We start from the raw sequence: 23,199 nt of genomic DNA, 5'->3' as shown, positions 1-23,199 counted from the left end.
CGACGGTAGGCTGGCTCGAGCCCGAGACGCCGGAAGGCTTGCATGGCTTCTTTATCGGGCCCGAAGGTGCGGTGTTGGAAGCAGTGTCCTTGGTCTTGCCTAGGCCCGGAGGCGAAGGTGTGACCGGAGCCTTTTTCGGTGCCGGCAGGGGTGTGGGGAGGGGATCAGTACTCACGACTTTCTGCGCCGGGGTGATGTCCTCCACATCTGAGTCGTGGGCTTCGGAAGCGCTGACGAGGCCCTCGTTGGTGTAACGCTCTGGAGCGTCGATGCCTTCTCCGAAGATGTCGTCCGGAATCGTCGTCGAGGAGTGCGCCATAGTTCTTCTGGCTCTTCGGTCCCGAATAGTCTTTTTGGACCGGAAGGACTTACACGCCGGACAGTCTCGAGCCTCGTGTTCAGGGGAGAGGCAGAGATTGCATACCTCGTGGAGATCGGTGTGGGGAAATTTGGACCCACATCGAGGGCACATTTTAAATGGAGTCCTTTCCATTAGCCAGGACCGGAGCTTGGAGAGGCCCGAAGGCCGCCGTCGACGGCTGGAATCGAAGGTCTGTGTCGATGAGAAGGCGCGTCGAGGGGGGAGATCGCGATCGAAACAATATCGCGGTTTGGGGTTTGGATTGCGCATCGATCGTCGGACTGGAAGCTGTTCGGAACCGGAGCGCGAAGATTACATCCGAGCCCGATGGCGGAAAAAAACAATCTGAGGATGGAGCCCAAGCCCATGCGCAATACGATCCAAAGGAGGAGTCACCGACCTCGTGACTTCCAAAGACTTTCCAAGAGGAAAAACAGAATGCAAACATCTGGGCCCAACACCAGATGGCGATCTATGCACAAGTGTGTAATCTGCAGCTCATATGCCTCGAACACATAGCTTTTTAGACCAGTTTACAAGTAATCTCAATCTTTGCCCTGCTGTTAGTGCTTTCAGCGCCATGAAACTATTCGATGAACGTGCACTCTAGCAGCTTTTGATAACATAACAAGAATATGTGAGATTTTGTTACATTAAGGGGCATAAGATAAGTCCGTCCACGAACCTTGGAAAGTCCTGAAAGAGCAGCCAGGAGGAATTATATCAAAATAGTGAATGCCTTAGAGGTGCTGAGGGTTCGGAAACAAATTCTTGTCATAAGCTTAATTCAAGATGGACTTTTTAAAGGGGTAACATCTCGAATTCAAGGGGATTTTGGCATGGAAATTCAGAGGACGCATAGGGATCCCTTAACCTCTTCAGTGCCCATGACGAGATAGTCTCGTCATGGAGCACGGTTGCACTGTGCCCATGACGAGACTATCTCGTCATAAACCCCGCCCGCTAATGCAACGCCCGGCACAGGGCGGGGCACTGAAGGGGTTAAGACAAACCCAAACAGAAAATGTCCTAAGAATATTTTGGTTAATGTTTGTACTTGCTTGGTGAACGATCTGATTCTAAGTATAGCATTAAAGTCAAAACTGATTTTAAAGACTTTACCCGTGCAATCAGGTCTGATCAATATGAATCCTGACTGTTAACAGCCTTAGAACCAAGAAACAACACAGATGTAATACAGAGTTTTTGAGAGCTAGTGGTGGCCAATTAATACTTCTGCATGAAACATGCCTTACCCAGGTAGAGTAAAACGGTTTAGTCAGAAGTCACTATAGGGTCAATGAGGTGGTGTGCACCTCCCGGGTTCAGTGCAATAAGGGAGTGGCATTGTTGGTTGGGAGAAATGCGAACATTCACAATAATTCATTCAGAAGTAAGGGGTAGGTGGATTATTGCACTGATCCAAATACATCAGTACCCATAAAATTGTGTTGGCTACTATGGCCTTACATCAGATAATAAGGTTTCCCTTAAGCAAGCTATAAGGAAACTCTTAGATTAGGATGTATACCTTCTTTGAGAAAAATTTGGGAAACTGCACAATCGAGGTGGTCTGGGATGCTTATAAAGCATAGTTAAGAGGAACCATCACTAAGTGTTCCATTTATCATACTGAGTGCGAGAGGGAGAAAGAAAATTCAAGTCTAAAAGAAATTAGAAATTTGGAAATATAAGTGGCAGAGATAGACAACATATGAAACGATAAGGTCAGATCTAGAGAAGTGAAATTGAAATGTAGGCCTGAACTGGAGCAAATGATACATGAGTGGCAATCTAAAAATATACCAAATAATGGGCATGGGGACTTATCTGGTAAAATGCTGGCATGAAAAACTGAGATGGAGGAACCTCGTAATAATATTCAGAATACCCCAGAGGAACCTTTCACAACTCAAAATGAGAAGATAGGAGAAGCATTTCAGAATTTCTACCATCACTATAAAGAGACTGTATGGACCCAAACGATCAGGAGATTAAGAACTGGTTTGACTGTCTCCAATTTACAAGTTTTGAGTTGCATGATCAAGAGTTGTTGACACAAGAAATGCCAGAAAATGAAATAAAAGCAGTCATCTCTAACATAAGAAAAGCGAAAGCCTCAAGAGCATTCCTGGAGCACTCATGACCCCCTAATTAATTAAATGACCCCTTTTTAGAAAGACCTATTTTATAACATTCTTATAACTAGTGAAGACCACTGTAATCATTGGGAGAGGCTGCTATAGCGATCATTTTAAGGCCAAATAAGAACCCTGCTAGGTGTGAATTTTAAAAGAAAAAAGAACAAATGATGGACGGAATGCTGAAAAATGCACACATTCACCGCCAGTTACAAAGATCTGAGTTTAATCCATTGCTCTTTTGCTCACGACGCCACCCCAGTTTGGACCCAGCCATATGCAAATCAGTCTTGACCCTGTTCCTCATGGGAACAAACCAGCCCGAACTGCCAAGCCAGGTCCTCCCAGGACCCTCAACAAGCATCCTGGGACCGGTTTTCGGGTCATCACCTCTCATCAGCCAGGCTACCTAGAATCAAGTGGCGCAGTGAGCACGGGACCCCCGTCTGGGCATACCCTTCCCATTTAGGGCGACAAAAGCAAAAAGAACAAATGATGGACAGAATGCTGAACAATGCATATATTCACGGCCAGTCACAAAGATCTGGGTTTAATCCATTGTTCTTTTGCTCACCACACCACCCAAGGTTGAACCCCAGCCATATGCAAATCAGTCTTGACCCTGTTTCTCAAGGGAACAGTCCAGCCCGAAATACCAAGCCAGGTCCTCCCTGGACCAGAAACAAGCATCCTGGGACCGGTTTCGGGGCATCACCTGCAATCAGCCAGGCTAGCTTGAATCTAGTGCAGGTGTGAATTTTAAACACCAATTTCCGTACTTACACACAGATTATAAAGTCTTTGCAAGAACATGGGTTAAAAAGCTCTCTGGGGCGGTAGGGAAATTCATCAATGAGGATCGGAAGGGTTTATCCCCGGAAGACATCTGGAAGAGTAGAATCACCAGGCCATTGGACCATAGATCTTGTTTCTCATTTTAACTTGCCACTTGCATTTGTGACCAAGGTCTTTCACCAAGTATGTTGAAAGTACCTTTGATCATCCCTCAAAAGTTTTGGTACTCCTCTATAAACATTCTGGTATGGAGTAAGTAAGTTCTTTTCAGCCGCCATTAAGCGGAGCTTTGAGGTAAGCCCTACTATTATCTAGCCTGGTGTCTGTAATAAGGAATTGAAGGAACTAGAGCTCAGGCAAGAGACATCTAAGATAGTGTCAACGCTGAGAAGTTGAATAAATGGGGAAGCTGTGATAAGACGAAATATCCAGCTTAAGGGGGTACTCACAATCTCTTCTTTTTCATAGTCAGACACACAACTTGCTTCCTTATTGTTTTACCTTCTTATTTTAGTTTATTATGTGGTCCTGACCCCCTATCCTTTGTGTCCATTCAATCAAAACTGCGGATATTATGTTCCATTTGTGGTTGTATGGGTACAAGAGATTGTAGGGTCTAGGCTGCGTTTCGAATCTGAGTGGAGAGAACAACAGGTCTCAAGAACTAGACCTGACAGACAACCCTTTTAGAGAACCTTTCATCTGCAGGGGTAAATGGCAGATGCGTTGATCCTCACCCTGACCCATTAACACTGGTACTTCTCTGCACAACTGATGTTTTTACTGGGATAGTGCTGATATTTGTAGCAGGCCAGCAAGAATTAATAGGGCAGTACTACCACTTACAGCAGGGCTGTTACATTTTAAGTGACTGTTGCCCCTGGCACAAAATTGTCACACTCCTAAATGAGAAAGTACTGCTACTCCTCAGCAAAATATTTAATCTGTTAGTACCAGTACTTCTCAATAAAATTGCAATACGCCTAATTGGACAGTAACATCACATCTCACAGTCCCCTATACATGTAACTGAATAGAAACAATTTCCTGACAAAGTCACCTATTTTCCAAGCAGATGTATTAAATGTTCCAAACCTAGGAAAAAACAGTTCCAGAACCTTGAAGGCTGAGACAGCACACGTGCCACCAATTAAAAACAGAACAAATCTTCCTCTTTACAAAACTATAATCAAAATATAACAATAGCACAAAATATATTTACAATATAATTATACAATAAACTGAAAAAACCTATAATAAGATAGGTATATGCTACACATCTGCTACATAAAGATGTAAACCACCATACAATAACCCTTTACTGAGCAAATGGTTTGTTACCACCTCTCCTTTCTTCACACACATTATCATTTAACTATCTTGTTTTTATTCGTACTGTCTCTCCAGCTTCTTCTTCAATTTCTATGTCACTACTTACTTCATTCCTTGTGCCTTGATCTTGTAAACCGTGTCCCTCAAATTCCTGAATACTTTCCACACCCTCAGCATTTCTTACAAACTACCCATTAATCCATCACCACTTTCGACTGTTTCTGGACTCTTGGTTTCCATCAAATCATCCCAAATGATGTTTTTCACTCTTGCCTTCATTTTCTTTTTATACACATCACTTTCACTCTTCAAGATTGCCATTCATTTCAAATTCAATACCTTTTTATCATTTAACTGTACAGCATTGCAGAGAACCCTAAAGATTCTGATAGGCGTAGAATACGGACTCTTTCCCTTCTGTACTTTCCAAGTTTTCTTAGCCTTGACATACATACCAACTTTTACTTCAGGTATCACAGACCCTCTCTTGTGATCATACTAAAGGAGTAACACCTAGCACAGTATTGGCAGAGGTCCTGTACATCTAAACTATTTTCTGAACATGTAACTCCCAATGTTCATTACTGTTACACGATAGCTGAATAGCACCCTTAAGCACCTTCTTAAACCACTCAATCATATCATTCCAACCAGGAGTATATAGAGGTGTAGTGTGGTGTCTAATTCCTACTCCAGTAAAATAATTGTTTGCCTTACAGGAAGTAAACTGTATCCCCATTATCACTTACGATTCGAGCGGTTAACCCTTCATCCACAAATGTCTTATCAATAATATTTAATACAGAGTCAGTATTATTTACTGCCTTTATCACAGGCCACCTTGAAAACACATCAATAAGACAAATGATATATACTGAGAACCTACAGGACTCAAAACAAATTGCTACGGTTTCCAATGGCCTTTTTGGAACAAACGGCTCACACATGCTCGGATTCAAGGTAGACAAGGTTTTGTCAGCATTAGCACATTCGCCGTATATTGAAAATTCATTTCTAACCACCCACATGTGTTTCGCAGAATGCTGAGATAACTTTTATTCAACCAACCATTCATCACATACATTTTAGCCTCTTGTAAAATGGGATCTTTCATGCACTCCTCCTTCCATTCTTTTTCGATAACAGCAGGTAGTCCTTGATCATGTACATCAAGGCAATTTGAAAATCTTCCTAGTCATTTTCCATAGTTTCTTCAACCTCTAGAGGTAATCTAGACAGAAAATCAGCAGTGACATTTTTATTTACTGGAACATATTCCACTTCATATACAAAATCTTGCAATCTCACAGACAACCTTGCTATTCTAGCTGAAGCTTTAGTCATACCCTCAATAGTTAGTAACTTGACCAAGGATTTATGGTCCTTGCATTCAAGACACTTTTTACCCCAAATAAATGACTGTGACAAAACATGGGAGGGACAGGAGCAAGAAGAGGAGCCACACTTACCTGTGACTTCATCGGTGGAATGGTTTGGGTCACCTGGAAAAACAAACAAGGCAAAGACATTAGAAAGAGATGAAGGACAAATATATAGACAGGAAAAAACAAATAAATAGACAAAGGACTTATGCTTTTCCTGCAGTGAACGGAATAGGAAGAAAGAGGATGGAAGTCAGGCAGAGAGAAGGATATAGTGGACGGACAACGTGAAAAAGAGGAGCTGCAGGACGGCACAGACCCCTTAAAGACGCCGAAAGAAATAGCAAGAGAAGTCCCAGCACAGCTGGTGGCAGATTGCAGAGCAGCAAAAGGAAGCAATGAAGTCGTAGAGAGAGGCGAGGGGTCAGCAGAGACCAGAGGGAGGCACCCATTGCAGACGCAGTGCCTCCCAGGCAGAGGCAAGACCACGGAGGCACCCGGCCCCAGCCACGCTCACAGGGGAGCATGGCTTGACCAGACATCCGGTCCTCCTGAAGAGAAAGCCTAAAGGGAGAACAAAGAAGCATTGTCAAAAGTTAAGACCAAGAGAAAGTAGAATTGAAGGTCAAGAAAGATGGACAAGTCAGGACGTATAGACTGAAAGAAATCCGAAAAAATTAAATAAAGAATCTTTACATTTACAATGAAAAAGGAAGCCTGGTAGTCTGGAGTCTTTTTCCCACTAACCTTAGCGCCCACGTATCACATACGGTGTCAGAAGTGGGAGTATCCATTTGAAACAGGAAGGAGAACATCATACACCGCCTCATGGAAGGCCAACAGGAATTGAAGTAGACACTTGAGTGCTATATTAAGTCAGCCCATTTTGAACAGGGAGTCTTTCAGGATACCCTAAAAATTGATTCTGATCAATTGCATCAGTTGTCTGAAAACCAGTTGCAGTTAGCCACGGGGATATCTCAAAGTAAAGGACTGCTCCTAACTTTTGGGCCTACTATATTCCTTCAGAAATGCACTCCTGGCAAATATCCAACAGCCTTCTTAGTAAACTTTGAAAGAGCAGCCAAAGACAGACATTGAGCAGAAGACAGATGGATACATTATTTGGCAGCCTTATTAGATGGGGAAGCCCAAGCGGCATACCAGCCTGCCAACCCCACGGGAGATACTCCTGATCAAGAGCTCAAGAGAGCAATCCTAGAGACTTGGGGTCCACGAAAAAAGATAGAGTGGCTTTTTGAAAAGAAAAAGGGAATTCCCGGGATACCTGTAGATCTCTTATTTTTAAATTAAAGAATGCAGCAGATAAATGGTTGGAACCCCACAAGAGCACCAAAGAAGAGATCATGAATAAGATCAATTTAGAACAGTTTGAGGCACTCCTGGGATCATCTCAGAGAGGGTTAAGGTAACATTCTGGGTTAACACTCGAAAATGTAATAGATATGGCTAATTCTTTTTTCCAGTTACAAAACCCCAGGAGCTCATTCAAACTTAAAAGAAATACTGAATCTCCCCCTCTTACTCCCTCTCAAATTCCTCGGACACCACCCCTGTACAAGAATGAAACAACATCCTGGATTAATATTTGAAAATGCCATAAATATGGCTAACTTCTTTTTCCGGGTACAAAACCCAAGGAGCTCATTCCAACCTATAAAGAATACTAAATCTCTTACTCCCTCTCGAGTTTCTTGAGGACCACTCATGGACAAGAATGAAGCTCCTGCCCCTCAACTAGGACCACAGGGAGCAGCAAAGAATACAGGACCTCTGTGTTTTAAATGTTGCGAGTGAGGTCATATAGCCAGGTTCTGTAAGATAAGAAAAAAGGATGAAGAACCCATGGAAGTGAATGATGTATAGTATATATTATAGACAAGATACTGGACCCAGTTATTATCTCAATCTCCAGGTGAATCATACTTGCGTTATGGCTTTGTTATATTCCGGCTGTAAATAACATGCATCAGAGAGAGGGGTAAGTCACCCCATATCAGATAATACAGCAGAGGAAAGTCATCATTAAGTGTGTACATGGTGCACAGAAGCAATATGATATTGCTAAAGTCTCTGTGGTTGGATCGCAGTGGGGAAAAAGGTTCATAGAAGTAGTAGTACTTACTAACCTACCAGACAAACTCATAATAGGGACCAATAACCCCTAATTCCTTAACCTCCTGAAGACTAGTTTAACAAAAGACCATTCTTGGTTAGAACAGGCACTCTTTTCACACAAAGAGATTGAGACCCCCAGAGACCAACAAAGTGTATGGAACCGGAAGGATAGATGGCTAAGTGGAAAGGGTCTCCTGAGTAAAACCTCCTAACCACTGAACCGTGGGAACTGGACAAAGGTTTTATGCAGCTCAAATTAATGATAGCTTCAAAACACCTGGTGGCAGGCTTAAAAGGATGAAAAACATGGAACGCAGGCATATACCAGTTTTATCATACAAATGGGACTATTTTAACGGATGGGTAAACTCAGAGACAAACCTCAGATGCTCGTTCCCCATCTTTTCAGAGAACAAGTCCTATTTTTCGGTCACTCCCACTTTCTGGCAGGTATTTTGGGCTGGAGAAAACCCAAAAGGCATTAAGGAACAATTTTATTGGCCAGTATTCGATAATCACATTAAAACCTATTGTTAAACATTCCAAATCTGCCAGAGAAAAAATCCATATTGGCCATCAGCAATGTCCCTTCAAAGAATGCAGATTATAGAAACCCCTTTTGAAAGGGATGGATTAGATTTGGTAGGACCCTTAATTAAGTCAAGCAAAGGCAATAAATATATCTTAGTCCTAGTTGATTATGCCACATGATGCATAGAGGCCATCCCACTAAAAGAGACAACTACCAAAATTCATGCTACACAAATTTTTTAAGGGCTTTGCCAAAGGAGATGTTACCCGATCAAGATACCTCATTCATATCCAAATTAATTCAGCAGAACTGTCGAAATTTGGGGATAAAACACTTGCGTACCACAGTTTTTCTATCTGCAAAGTTGGCTTGATAGAGCGCTATAATGGAACCCTAAAGGTGAGCATAAAAAAGGATGACAGGTGAAGGCAGGACCTGGGATAAATTGTTGCCGTTAGCCCTATACGACATCCGTAATCAGGTACAGAGTAGCTTAGGATGTTCTTCCTTTGAGCTCCTTCATGGGAGAAAGCCAAGAACCCTTCTTGAGATGATTCAAGACGCCTGGAAAGATAGATCACAAGATGACAAAACCCTTCTAAAATATATCATTCAACTGAAAACTAGACGAGGGAAATTATGAGAATAAGCCACGACCCAACTACACAAAACCCAACAGAGACAACAATACTTCTATAATAAGGGTATGAAATAGAGAGATTTAAAAGTAGGAGATTGGGTATTGGCGTTGTTACCCTCCAGTGAAAATAAGCTTCAAGCTGAATGGCAATGTCCCTATCGAATAGTCGAAAGGATAGGAAAGCTCACATATAAGTTACAAATGTCCAGAACACACAAACAAAACTACCATATTAATCTACTTATGAAGTGGTTGTGACCCCCAAACCAAGAGGCTAGGTTAGCTTCTCCTAGCTTGAAATCAGGGAACACACTAAATTAGGTTTCCCAGGGGAGTAGCTCTTAGTATAGATTAAAAACAAGAGCTGACACACACACCTATTCACTTCTCCCCACTTTTCTCAGACCTACCAGGTAGGACACCTTTAATCTCTTATGCCATTATGACAGAACCTGGAGTTGTAATAAAATAACAACTTTACCGAATACCAGAGGCTCACAAAAAATAAACACACAAAAAGGTCAAGCAAATGTTAGAAATGGGGACCATAGAACCGTCCTCTAAGGAGTGGTCCTCTCCCATATAGTTCTAATCCCTTAACCATATATAGATTTCAGAGCATCAATAGAGTCTCCAAGTTTGACAATTACCCACTCATCGATGAGATGATTGAGCAATTAGGGGAATCCAAATATATTTCTACCATAGAACTAAAGAAAAGATTCTGGCAGGTCCTCTTTAGATTAGAAGATAAAAAGAAAACTGCCTTTGTCCCCCTCTAATGTTCTCTGCCAATTCAATTCACTACCTTATGGATTACATGGGGCTCCAGTTACTTTTAAAAAGACTCATGAAGCAATTTCTGGAACCCCATCGGCAATATGCTGCTTCATATTTGGAAAATATTGTTATCTTCAGTCTCCATTGGCAGGACCATTTAAGTCAACTATCAGCCATTTTAAATGCACTTTAAGAGGCAAGTCTCCATATCAATTCAAAGAAACTAAAGTTTGCTTACAGTGAGGTTAAATATTTGGGGTATCTCGTAAGGAATGGTGTAATCGAAGCCCAAGAGAAGAAAGTCAAGGCCATCACTGAAGATCCTCTTTCCAAATGCCAACATGAAATGAGAGGTTTCCTGGGCCTTTTAGGTTATTACCAGAGGTTTTACCACTTTACTCCCACCTTTCATACACTCTTACTGACATGTTGAGGGCATGCAAGAGTTCTTCCACCTATATGAACCCTCCTGAGACAGCCCTACAGGTCTTTTCTAATTTACGTGTTATTTCTTCACATCCTGTTCTCTAATCTCCTAATTTTGTGAAACCATTTATTTTGCAAACTGATGCTTCTGACATAGGGTTGGGTGCTGTTCTCTCTCAGTTGAATGACCAACAGGACCATCATATAAGCAGGAAGCCGTTCCCTTGTGAGTAACAGTACCCTACACTCGAGGAAGAAAACCTGGCCATCAAATGGGCCATTGACAATCTCCAATATCCTGTTGAAGGTTGCTGCATTCTCCTTCATAATGACCAGGCCATCCACACTTGGATGTAAAGGACGAAGGGGTGTAACGCCAGAGTCCTTCAATGGTTTCTTTCTCAGCAACCCTATTCTTTTGAGGTTAAGCACAGAAAGGGAAAGCAGGGTCCACACACAGCTTCGATATGGTGCCTCAGGTCCTCGTCGCCACTTTTTTAAAGTAATTTCCAAACAAATCCATGTATTTTCCAAGCAGGTTTATTTCAAATTAGAGGCACAAACTAGGGAAGCGCAGCAAGCAGCTATGCACTCTCCAGGCCACTCGAATGGTCTCCAAACGCTTCCAAACCTAAGGAAAACAATCCCCGAACCCTTTAGGCTGGGTCATGTTCAACCAGTTTGAAACATAACATGTTAAAACAGGACATTCACGTTTCTGAGGGTGTCACATACACTTAATAGGTCCTTCTGGCTCTTCTCAGAAAAATTCGATTATTTATACTGGGACTGCACAAAAACTCTTAAGACAGAAGCAGGCACTGTGGCCCTGGCAGCACCAACCCTTCTTTAGTAAATTTCCTACCCTGCCTCTGGTGGACCAAAGGAAGATGGGTTTGCTTGTAGCGGAGAACAGACGAATAGGGGTAGAATGGTATTCTTCACAGAAATGAGCATCTTACCCTCCAACAACTTGTCTTCTGCAGGACAATTAGCATTGTCGCCTTGGGCATCATCATTTCCAGTGCCTTGGTGTACCGAAACTGCTGTTAAATCATAAAAATAAAAAGGAGATTACCCGTTATGAGAACTCAAAGTGTCATATAACTGAACAAGAAAATAAAATTAAAACAAAGGGCTGTCAAGAACCCTCCAAATCGAATGGTACACCAGGAAAGATTTCCTTGGCCCCAAGGGGATCTTGCCTATTGCATCCACTTTGGAGAAAAGGAAAACAGACTAGTGTCTCTCACTCTTCTCAAAGCAGACCTGAAATTTGCTGCCACAGACGTAATGCTTGAAATATGAGACTCACCAGTAGCAAGCCAATGCCTCCCTCTCTATTACAGAATAATTCTGTTTGACTTGTTTCGAGGCATAAGCTACCACCACTTCCTTTACACCCCTCACCTGCATAAAGGCAACACCTGCTCAGTAATTACATTCATTTACAAATGTGCGTAATTTGGAGTCACCTGGTATCAAGCACTGAGCAACACAGACTTCATCCTTCAACTTGAAAAAGGTAAGACTAGAAGACCAGTCAAACCTGGCATCATACTTGAGCAACCTGTGCATTTGGTTTGCATTCTCAGTATAAGTTGCCATACATTTTGGTGCACTACTCCAACAACCCTAGAAATTATTGAAGTTGCTCCTTGTTAGTGGAGTTAGGTGCTTCATTCATTGTTTTCACTAGACCCTCCTTGGGTTTGATGCCAGTTGTGTCACTGAGAGAGTGCACTCCACTTGAGGCGATCTTTCATTTCTAATGCTTTATGGTGAGCCCACTCTCTCTAAGCCCATTCAATACAAGCATCAGCACTCGATTGTGCTCCTCCCAGTCACCCCCATACACCAAGATATCATCATCATGGAAGTATGCGACATTTAGAATCTTGCCCACCAAATTGCGCATAGTCCTCTGGAACACCGCTGATGCAGACACGAGTTCAATGGGCATGTATCAAAATGTGTACTCACCTTCAGGGGTAATTAACAATGTAAAGCTTTCAAAGACTCCTCCGGGGTATTTGGTAAAATGCGGAGAAAAGGAGGAAAAGATAGTGACCCACTTATATGTACCTAGCATTTTGTTAATGTTGGGTAACAGGTGGCGATCTGCGGGAATGTTAGTTCGACATGCATTCTTAATCCATCACTTGCATTCTGAGTCAGTACCAAGGGGCAAACCAGTCGAGTGCCTACATAGACATGATAATTCCATTCTCTTATAGCCTGTTAAATTTGTTATTCAAATCTGTTCTTGAAGACAATGATACTGCCTTCAGCGTACATACTATGGGCTTTGCACCCTCCCAAAATAAGGTTTTCCGTTTAAACCCTTTCAGAAGACCCAACTTTACCCTGAATACCTCAGGATATTAAAATGTTGCCCGCTCTAGATTTCTAGCATTTACATCACCTTTCACACACAACTGCTGTAGCCCTTGCATTCAATGGTGGCATCAAAATATCCCATTACCTCTATCTGCTTCCTGTTGTGGCTCTCAATTTGACATCAGAGGGCATCAATTTCTCATCTTTATAGACCTCGACTAGATCCTTTCCTATTAAGATCATGCACCTGAATCAACCATGACTCTCACAAACTTTCCATTTACTTTCATTTCACAAAACAGGGCACCATGTTCTTAGTGAATGCCGCACAACTGAATGATAAATCCATCATCCTCATTTCCCTCTCCGCAGGTGTCCTCCACACCCACTTCAACAGAGTTCACACCTCTTTTGGCAATATTCCCCTTGGTGCTGCTGCCCCTGCATATGCAAGCATAATGCCCTCGGTTTGCTCACCTTTTGAATAAATACCAAAGCAGTACATCCCAGGTGGAGGAACTGTGAACTGACTCAAATCCAAAAATCCTTAAGACGAGGAGGTAAAGTGCCTGTCTAAACGGTACAGACTGTCGAAAGAGCAGTGCTTCATGAACGTATGAAGGGACGCCCACTTGGCCAGCAAATGTCCAGGAAAGGCACTAAACATGCCATTCTGGTGGAATGAGAATGCACGCATTCCGGAGGATGCTTTTTAGCCAATGCATAGCAGATCTTAATGCAGAGAATGATCCAGCAACAGATAGTCCTATGCATTGGTTTGAAATGAGAACACATGAGAAATGTTGAAACAAATTCAAGTCCTACTAGGGCATAATAAACAGAGAAGGGCAAAACATACATTGTTACGCCTTAAGATAACGTAACAGAACTGGTGATTTACCTAACACTTTATATAGCAGGTAGGTAAAAAATACACACTTCCAACCCCGTTTCTTATCACTAATTAGTGTATGCTTTCTGCAGCACTAGCTGCTGACGGTGCTGCTACTTTATATAGGAAATTATTTTCAATCATGATGCACCCTATTACATACTATTCCACAGAAATAGTAGAATCAAATTAAAAGTGTAGTCTTGACAACCGCAGAGGGTGTTACTTTTATCTTCTTTATTAGATTCCAAAGATTATGTTAATATGACACAACAACAGTCAATGTGTTTCGTTCAAATGAACTTCATCTGGGCTTCCTCGTAACATTATTGTTCATAAAGGAATATGCTACTTACCAGTATGTATCTGTTCTTGGCATGTAGAGCTGCAGAGCCACCCACTAGGATAGTAGATCGCCATCTGGTGTTGGACTTGGATGCTTGCAAGTTGTTGTCGTCTTTGGAAGAAGTCTTTGTGGTCAGGAGATAGGAGACTCCTCCCTTGGATGACAGTGCGCATGGGCATCAAATCCATTGTTAGATTGTTTTTCGCCATGATGGGAAATGATGGAGTTTGTAGAAAAGAGAGAGATGTCCATGTGTGATGTCTAAGTAAGACAATGCTGGAACAGATACAGGTCCCGGGGAGGTGGGTGGGCGTGTGTGGCTCTGCAGCTCTACATGCCAAGAACAGATGCATACTGGTAAGTAGCATATTCCGTTTGAGGCATATGAGCTGCAGATCACACACTAGAATAGATTATGTAGCAGTATCTCCCCTAGCGGTGGTCACCTGTATCGGTTGCAGCAGTTTGAAATAAAGTTTTAAGAACAGCCTGTCCCACAGAAGCTTGTTGCTTTGCTTGAACGTCAACACAATAGCGTTTAGTGAAGGTGTGCGTGGTAGACCATGTGGCTGCCCTACAAATATCTTCTAAGGGAATGTTTCCTAAGGATGCCATGGAAGCCCCTATTTTGCATGTGGAATGTGCTCTAGGGGGAACTGATAGTGTGCGTTTAGCCTTGTGGTAGCAGTTTTGGATACATTTAACTAATCACCTAGCTATCCCAGATTTGGAAATGGGGTTGCCTTTATGTGGTGGAGAGAAAGCTACAAACAATTGTTTTGCGGAATGATTTGGTTCCGTCAATGTAGTAAAGAAGGGCTCTTTTAACGTCTAAGGTATGAAGAGCTCTTTCAGCTACCAAGTCTGGATTTGGGAAGAACACCGGTTACTCTACTGACTGGTTAAGATGGAACGGAGATATGACTTTTGGAAGGAATTTCAGATTTGTCCTAAGAACCACTTTGTTACGGTGTAATTGTAAGAATGGTTCTTGTATGGTTAAAGCCTGGATTTCACTCACCCTTCTGAGGGATGTGAAAGCGATAAGGAAAGCCACTTTCCATGTGAGGAACTGTAGTTCGCATTTATGCAGAGGTTCAAATGGGGGCCCCATGAGCCTTGTAAGAACAATGTTTAGATTCCACACTGGAGAGGGTGGTAATCTGGGAGGAATAAACCTTTTTAGTCCTTCCATGAAGGCTTTGATCGCAGGTACTCTAAAGAGTGACAAGTGTTGTCGATTTTGTAAGTAGGCTGCTAATGCTGCTAGGTGGAGACGTATGGATGAGTATGCCAAATTACATTTTTGCAAGTGTAGTAAGTAGCAAATGATGTCCTGGATGGATGCATCCAGTGGGTTTATATGATTGTTAGTGCAGTAAATGGCAAATCTTTTCCATTTTGCAGCATAGCAAGCTCTAGTGGTAGGTCTTCTGGACTCTTTTATAATATTCATGCAGTCTGGTGGCAGGTTGAGGTAACCGAACTCTAGGACTTCAGGAGCCAGATCGCCAGATTCAGTTGACCTGGATCTGGGTGTCTGATTCCTCCATGGTTCTGGGTTAATAAGGACGGGGAGAGATGCAGTTTTTGGTGTGGAACTAGCAAGAGTTCCAGTAGTGTTGGGAACCACGGCTGGCGTGCCCATGTGGGAGCCACTGGGATCAGTTTGAGAGACCGTTGCCTGAGCTTGTGTACCACTAATGGAATGAGTGGGAGAGGCGGAAAAGCGTACGCAAATCTGCCTGACCAGTTCATCCATATCACATTGCCCTTTGACTCCGGGTGGGGAAACTTGGCGGCGAAGGTTGGGCATTTTACGTTTTTGTGTGTGGCGAACAGATCTATGTCTGGTTGGTCCCATTGTTGGAAAAAGGGCAGTAGAACCTGGGGATGTAGTTCCCAGTCGTGGATCTGTTGTGTTTGTCGAATTAACAGATCGGCAATTTGATTGTGAACCCCAGGAAGGTGTTCTGGAAGCAGGTATAGGTTCTGAGGAATGGCCCATCTCCAAATGTTCTGTGCGAGCTGGGACAGCTGGAGAGAATGCGTGCCTCCTTGTTTATGTATGTAATACATGGCTGTCATGTTGTCTGTCCGGATGAGGCCAGTTTTGTTCTGGAGATGTAGTTGGAATGATTTTAGTGCTAGGAACACTGCTAGCAGTTCCAGGTAACTTTCTGTTGAGTGGTCCATTTGCCCTGAGTGGTGTGTCCGAGGAGATGGGCTCCCCATCCTGTGAGTGATGCGTCCGTTGTCAGCACTATCTGTGGAAGGGGCTCTAGGAACGGCCGCCCTTTGGACAGGTTTGTTATGTTCCACCATTTCAGAGAGCGATGTGTGCGGCTGTCCACCAACACCAGATCTGAGAGTTGTCCGTGAGCCTGGTTCCACTGACGTGCTAGACATTCTTGCAAGGGACGCATTCGAAGTCTTGCATAAGGCACAATGAAGATGCATGACGCCATCATGCCTATGAGTTGCATGAACACTCTTGCTGGAAGAGAGTGTTGGATTTGAAATTTTGTGATAAGAGTTTGTATATTGGCTATTCTGGCTGGGCTGGGCTGGGATATGCTAGGGCTGTGGAGGTGTTTATGGTGGCTCCTAGATACTAATGTATGTGAGCAGGTTGGAGATGAGATTTGGGATAGTTTATTGTGAATCCCAAGTTGTGTAAGATTTGGATGGTTTGGTGAGTGTGTAGAACACATTTGTTAAATGACTTGGCTTTTATTTGCCAGTCGTCTAGATACGGGAAGACATGAATTTGTTGTCTTCTGAGATGTGCTGCTACAACTGCCAGACATTTTGTGAATACTCTGGGGGCGGTTGTTACCCCGAATGGAAGGACTGTAAACTGGTAGTGTTGTTCGTCCACCACAAACCTTAGATACTTCCTGTGGGCAGGATGTATGGGAATGTGGAAGTAGGCGTCCTTGAGATCTAGTGTGGCAAGGAAATCGCCTTGTTGCAGTAATGAGAGCACTTGTTGAAGAGTGATCATATAGAAATGATCTGAGTTTATATACAGATTTAGGGGTCTGAGGTCGAGTATTGGTCTTAAGAGTCCCGTCCTTCTTGGGGATTAGGAAGTAGAGTGAATATACCCCTGTACCCTGATGTTCCAAGGGAACTGGTTCTATTGCGTGTTTTTGAAGTAATGAGAGAACCTCCTGTTTGAGGAGCGTAAGATGGTCTGGTGACATGGAACGCTGTTTGGTGGTATGTGTGTGGGGGATGGGGGGGGGGGGGGGGAGTTGTGAGTTCCAGGCAGTAACCATACTGGATAATTTGTCTTACCCACTCGTCTGTTGTGATGGATTTCCAGACAGGTAGGAACTGTTTTAGTCTTCCCCCGACTGGAGTGGAATGGTCTGGGGGGAGTGGAGGAGAGTCACTGTTTTGTGGCAGGGGAGGTACGAGTATTGTTATTACCTCGACCTCGCCCCTTGTTGTTGTTTCCTCTGTATCCGCCTCTAAAATATATTATACTCGGGGATGTTTGTGTAGCGGCTTTGAATGTAGAGGAGGTGTCCGCTCCCATATTTTTGGAGGCTCCTCTGTAGAAGGAGCGCCAAAAGGAGCCACATGGTTGTGGAGACTGTAATGCTCCCATGGACTTAGCCGTCTCTGTGTCCTTTTTCATTTTCTCAAGGGCAGTGTCTACTGCTGGCCCATACAGCTGTTCCTGGTTGAGTGGCTGACTAAGTATGGTAGTTTTTACCTCTGGCTTAAAGCCTGAAATGCGTAGCACTTGTGTTAATTGCTCTAGAGGCGGTGTCTGCGGCGTCAAGTGCACATTTAATTGCCGCATTTGAAATAAGTTTGCCCTCCTGGATAAGGGATAAGGTCATTTGCCTGGGTTTTATATTGCTCTGGCAGATGCTGTAATAGATTATCTAACTGGTCGTAGTGGGCCCTGTCATAGCGTGCTAGTAGGGCTTGGGTGTTGGCAATACGCCAATGATTAGCGGCTTGTGCTGCTACTCTTTTGCCAGAGGCTTCTAACAGTTTGGATTCTTTGTCGGGGGGATGTGTATCTCCTGTTGTTTGGGAGTTGGCGCGTTTCCTGGTATTGGAAACGACCAAAGAATCCAAAGGGAGCTGCCCTTTGATGTAATTAGGATCTTCAGGGGCAGGCCTATATTTCTTTTCTATCCTTGGGTTAAGAACCCTGGCACGGACGGGGTCTTTAAATACTTCGGGGCGTGTTTTATGACTCCTTTAATCATGGGCAGAATTTGTACAGACTTTTGAGATTGTTCAAAAGTATCTAATAGGAAGTCTTCCTCTGGTGCGTCGGAGTGCATTGTGACGCCGTGGTAAAGTGCCGCTCTATTTATTAATTGGCCAAACCCCAGGTGATCGTCTGGAGGCGATGGTTTGGAGGGATATGGCTGAGGGTCAGACATGTCTGGTAGAGGGAAGGCCCAATCATCCAGTGGTGAGGTATATGGATCCGTGAACGGATCATTAGGGTCACCCCCACCCCCTAGGTCATCATCATCAGTTTGTGGAGGTGGTTTATGTGATGGAGAGGGTATAGGTAAGGGTGGTGTAGGCAGAGGGGGTGGGTTAGAAGGCAGTATAGGAAAGGCGATGTTGCAAAGTCCTTCCTGTTTATAGGAACTGGGGCAGGTGGTGTGTCCAGTTTCCGTTTTTTACATGGCACCGTGGTGACATGTCCAGTCTTTGGATTAATACAAATCTTTTTCTGCCTTGGGTCGATGGGATCTGGATGAAAAAGTTCTTGTTCCTCAGGAACAGTCTTTGGTGCCGTTTTTTTCGGTTCCGATCGAGGTTTTGGTTGATCGGTGGAGGTTTTGGCTTTAGGAGGCGTATGAGAGTCCTTAGCCGTTGGTTTCGGTGCCGATGATGGTTACGGAGCCGAAGTTGTAGCTGTAGGCTTGGGAACCTTCGGTGCAGGTTTATCTATTGGCCTTGGTGTTTTCGGGGCCGAAGGCGTCGGAGCCGATTTCGGTGCCGAGTGGTCTTTTGTCTTCGGTGCCGAAGGTGCCGGTTGAACAATGACATGCGGTTTGCTCGGTCCCGAGCACCGGAAGGCTTATGTTTCTTCGGAGCCGAGCCCGGAGGCGGGGCTTCTGAAGGATGTTTGCGGTCTCGATTGGGGCCAGCAGGCGAAGTCTTGACCAATGCCTTTGGTTTTGGAGAGGTTGGGGCAGGGGCAGTAGTACTCACACGTTGCCCAGGAGTGATAGGGTCATCAGAGTCGTCTGCTTCGGAGATTATTTGTAGATCTTTGGAATCTTCTTCCGGGACATCGGGGCCTTCATCAAAGATGTCCTCTGGTTCCGGAGCTGGACTCTGTACCATGATGTGTCTTCGAGCCCCTCGATCCAGATTGGTCTTTTTGGATCAAAAGGATGCGCAGGCTGGACAGCTGACTCGTCGTGTTCAGGTGATAGGCACAGGTTGCAGACTTTGTGGTGGTCACTGTGCGGAAATTTTGCTCCACACTGGGGGCATTTTTTAAAAGGCGTCCTTTCCATGAGCCGCAGGCCTCATGGCTTGGATAGGCCCAGCGGCCCGCGTCGACGTCCGGAATCGAGCCGATGAAATCGATGTCGAGAATGAAGGTGCTTCGATGTTTTGTGGAAGTTTTGCGCTTTGGAAAGCTTGGAATTGAAATTTCCAACCGGAGCGGAAAAGTTGCATCCGAACCCAATGGCGGAAAAAAACAATCCAACGAGGGAGTTGATGCCCATGCGCACTGTCATCCAAGGGAGGAGTCACCTATCTCGTGACCACAAAGACTTCTTCCGAAGACGACAACAACCTGCAAGCATCCGAGTCCAACACCAAATGGCGATCTACTATCCTAGTGTGTGATCTGCAGCTCATATGCCTCGAACATACTGTTGTGGTCTTTTAGCAATGAGTGTACTTGGACAATGCAGGTCTGCGATTAAGACCTCAGGGATTCTGTGTGTAGTGCTCCATAACACCATGCTCCTAACACAAGTCCACTCAGCTTTTCAGCATCATGCAGGCCATCCTTTCCTGCTACACTTCCTTAGAAGGGTCCACACTACTACACAGATGATTGGGGAGTGTAGAAAGTTGAGGATTACTATAATGCTTGGAAAGCTGTATTCACAGGTAGCCATTATTGCTTGTTCTTGGAAGTTCCTGTTTGCTTTTGACCACCCAAGTTACAAAATCATGATAAAATCATGCTGGGCTCCAGCAAACCAACGCTGCTCTTAAACACGGTTGTAAAGGAGGCCACGCAAGAATGCAAATTCAAAGGAAAAACGCTTGATGGTTGCCAGGATGACCCTTACAACTGATTATTTAAATAAAGAAGATTGGACCAGCAACTGTAAAAAGGCAGAAACAGCCGACAGGTATACTTTAACGGTGCCCAAAGCAAACAATTGCCTGGGATAGGGACAATGCAAACAACAAAACCTCGGACATGTGACATGAAGTGGTTCAATTGACTTGGCTGTGCACCATTCCACAAAGTTGTCCAAAAGGCAGGTGTATACAGACATGGTCGAGAGACACCAGTTGCCAGAATCACGTCTTTACCTTGGATTGACTTGGGTCTGGTCTATCCTGTTCTTATTCAGAACATGGGACAGGAGAGGTATCAGCGGGAAGGCATACAGGAGTGATACATTACAGAGCGAGAGATGCTTTGGAAACTTCAATGCCCATAACATCATAGGTTCTCTGCAGTGGCCAAGAGATCGAGCAAAGGTTCTCCCCAGTCGTGCAAAGGATCTATCCCCACCTCTAGATGCAACTGCCATTTGTGAACAAGCCGTCACTGGCTGCGTTAATCTGCCCTGGCATTCAAAGATCCAGCCAGCTGCTGAACCACCAGGGAAAATTCCCAACATTACAGCCAAGTCCACAACCCCACCCTGTCCTGCTTGCTGCAGAAGCACATGGCACGGTGTTGTTTGTGAACAAACCCCACAGCTCAAACTGGATGATGTGGTGTCGAGCTTCCACCGGAGTCCAGAAGCCTGTGATCACCACTCATCCCAGGTGGCACCCTCAGAACTGAAATAATGCCTCAGTCACATCTGTCAACTCTGAGAGAGGTAAGTAGAAATGGGTGGGGAGGGTCTTCTGCTGACGCAATCGCGGTTCAGCAGCCACTATAGCAGTTCTTTTGCAGTCTCTTTCAAAATCTGAACCTGATCAGAGAGATCCCCCTGACGCTGTGCCCAAATGAAACTTCAGAGCCCACTGTAGCGCTCACTTATTCCATCTGGAGTGCCTGACCAGAAAGTCAGGTGTGACTTTGGCACCTTGATTATGAACCCCCACTATGTTAAGAGGTCCGCCTTTGTCTGGAGGTGGGTGGTCTAGTTTATGCAAGACTGGAACCCCTGACCTCCAAAAACATGCTGCAACCACCGCCATCACTTTTGTGACTGCAGCACTGCGAACCGCAGATATCGTCCATGGGCCTGCAGGGCAGGGATGTGAAATAAGCATCCTGCAGGACCAATGCTACCATCCAGTCTCCAGGGTCTAGGGCAGACAAGACCTGGGCCAAGTCGAGCATGTTGAATTTGTCACTCTGCAGGAAGGGATTGAAAGGGCACAGGTCTAAAATAGGGAGGAAGCCTCTGTCCTTTTTTGGCACCAGAAAGTAGCGGGGATAACAACCACAACATAGCTGACATCGGCACACTCTCCACTACTCCTAAGGCCTAATGATCCTGTACTTTCTGCCGTAAAAGGGGCAGATGGTCCTCTGTCAGTCATTCTGGGGATGGTGGAAATGGTGGGGTTTTATGGAATGGTAAGGCATAACCCCACTGGACAATCTACAATTCCCACTTATCCAAAGTTGTGGCTTGATACCATGGCATAAAGTGCCAGATCCTGCCTCCGACATGGTGGCTGTGTGTCTCCAAAGACACGCTAAAGAGGTTTGGAGGCGACAGCAGCCAGAAGGGTGATGGACTGGGCTGCCCACTGTTCCTGCTGCCACCAGAGTTTGTGGTTACTAATGCTGCTGGACAAAAATATAAAGAGAGGAGCTGAGCTGGCATTCACGAAAAGACTGAGGGGAGTGCTGAGCTATAAGCAGTTGTTGGCGATGTTGAAAACTTCTATCAAGGACACAGAGAGGGCAAAACTGTTGGTGCGGCTGGCATGAAGGAAGGTGGACAAGCCCAAGAATGCACCGCAGTTCTGCTTTCCTTAAGGCTTCAAAGCCAGCATCTGCCTTGTCCCCAAAAAGTTGTGAACTGTCAAATGGTATGTCCATTAAACTAGCATGAAATTCACGGGAATATCCAGTGGACCGCATACACGCATGCTGGCAGAGGGCTTCAATTGGGCCAATGGCCCTGCCAATAGAATCAGTTATGTCAAGCCTCAACATTTAATAAATTGTACGTTGACATGACCATCATGAATGGCCTGAGAAAGAATGGCACAGCTTTCCTTAGGCACAATTGGTGAAACCTGAGTGATTGAATTACACATGGCGGGGGTATAGTGACCAAGAAGGCAACTGGCATTGAGGATGTGGATGAGAACACTCATTTCTCGAAGGTCTCAATATGCTTAGATTCTCAGTCAGGGGTAGTAGAGGAAAACACATAAGCATTCACCTTACAAGCTGACGCCTGAACCGCCCAGGTCTTGGTCGTGGGATGTGGGGTCACAAAGTCTGGATAACCCTGTGCAGGACAGTGGTGATCGGCAATCTGGCGTTGGCTGGTGGCTCTGAACAGGGCTTAGCCAGGCCCCCAAGAGGGTATCTGTGACAGCCTCATTAAAGGAAAGGAATGGCTCAGAACTGGTCTGTTCCGCCTGGAGCACCTCGGTAAGCACATTCACCTTCACCTCTTGGGTAAGAAGCTGAAGATCTAGGATCCCAGCAGCCCTTCGTACAAACACGGCAAATTAGTTGGTTTCTTAAATAGCAGGGCGTGCAGGAGACCAAGCCATTGTCTGGAAAGTGTCAAGGCCACTGGCAATATGGAGCTCTTCATATCAATTGTCCATATGAAAGACCAGAGAAAATTCATCTCCAGTGTCATACATGCCATTGTCCGAATCTGTACCAAAAAGGTTATGCATAAATTATGCTCT

General features: G+C 44.5%; 1 protein-coding gene across 2 annotated transcripts in view; it reads right to left on the bottom strand.

Moving 5' to 3' along the window:
* The window catches only part of LOC146801342 (uncharacterized), a 425,312-nt gene that overhangs the window by 79,825 nt on the left and 322,288 nt on the right, over positions 1-23,199 (bottom strand). For both annotated transcript variants that reach the window (XM_085620993.1, XM_085620994.1), the window contains 2 exons: positions 11,491-11,574; positions 6,099-6,131 (listed from right to left, as the gene is read on the bottom strand). In XM_085620993.1, coding sequence (XP_085477119.1) covers positions 6,099-6,131; positions 11,491-11,574 — 117 coding nt within the window. The remainder of the gene's footprint in view (positions 1-6,098; positions 6,132-11,490; positions 11,575-23,199) is intronic.

The sequence above is a fragment of the Triturus cristatus genome, chromosome 8 (assembly GCF_964204655.1).
Source record: "Triturus cristatus chromosome 8, aTriCri1.1, whole genome shotgun sequence".
Taxonomy (NCBI): Eukaryota; Metazoa; Chordata; class Amphibia; order Caudata; family Salamandridae; genus Triturus; species Triturus cristatus.
Note: the sequence above shows the minus strand (reverse complement) of the source record. Positions and strands in the feature narration are given on the sequence as shown.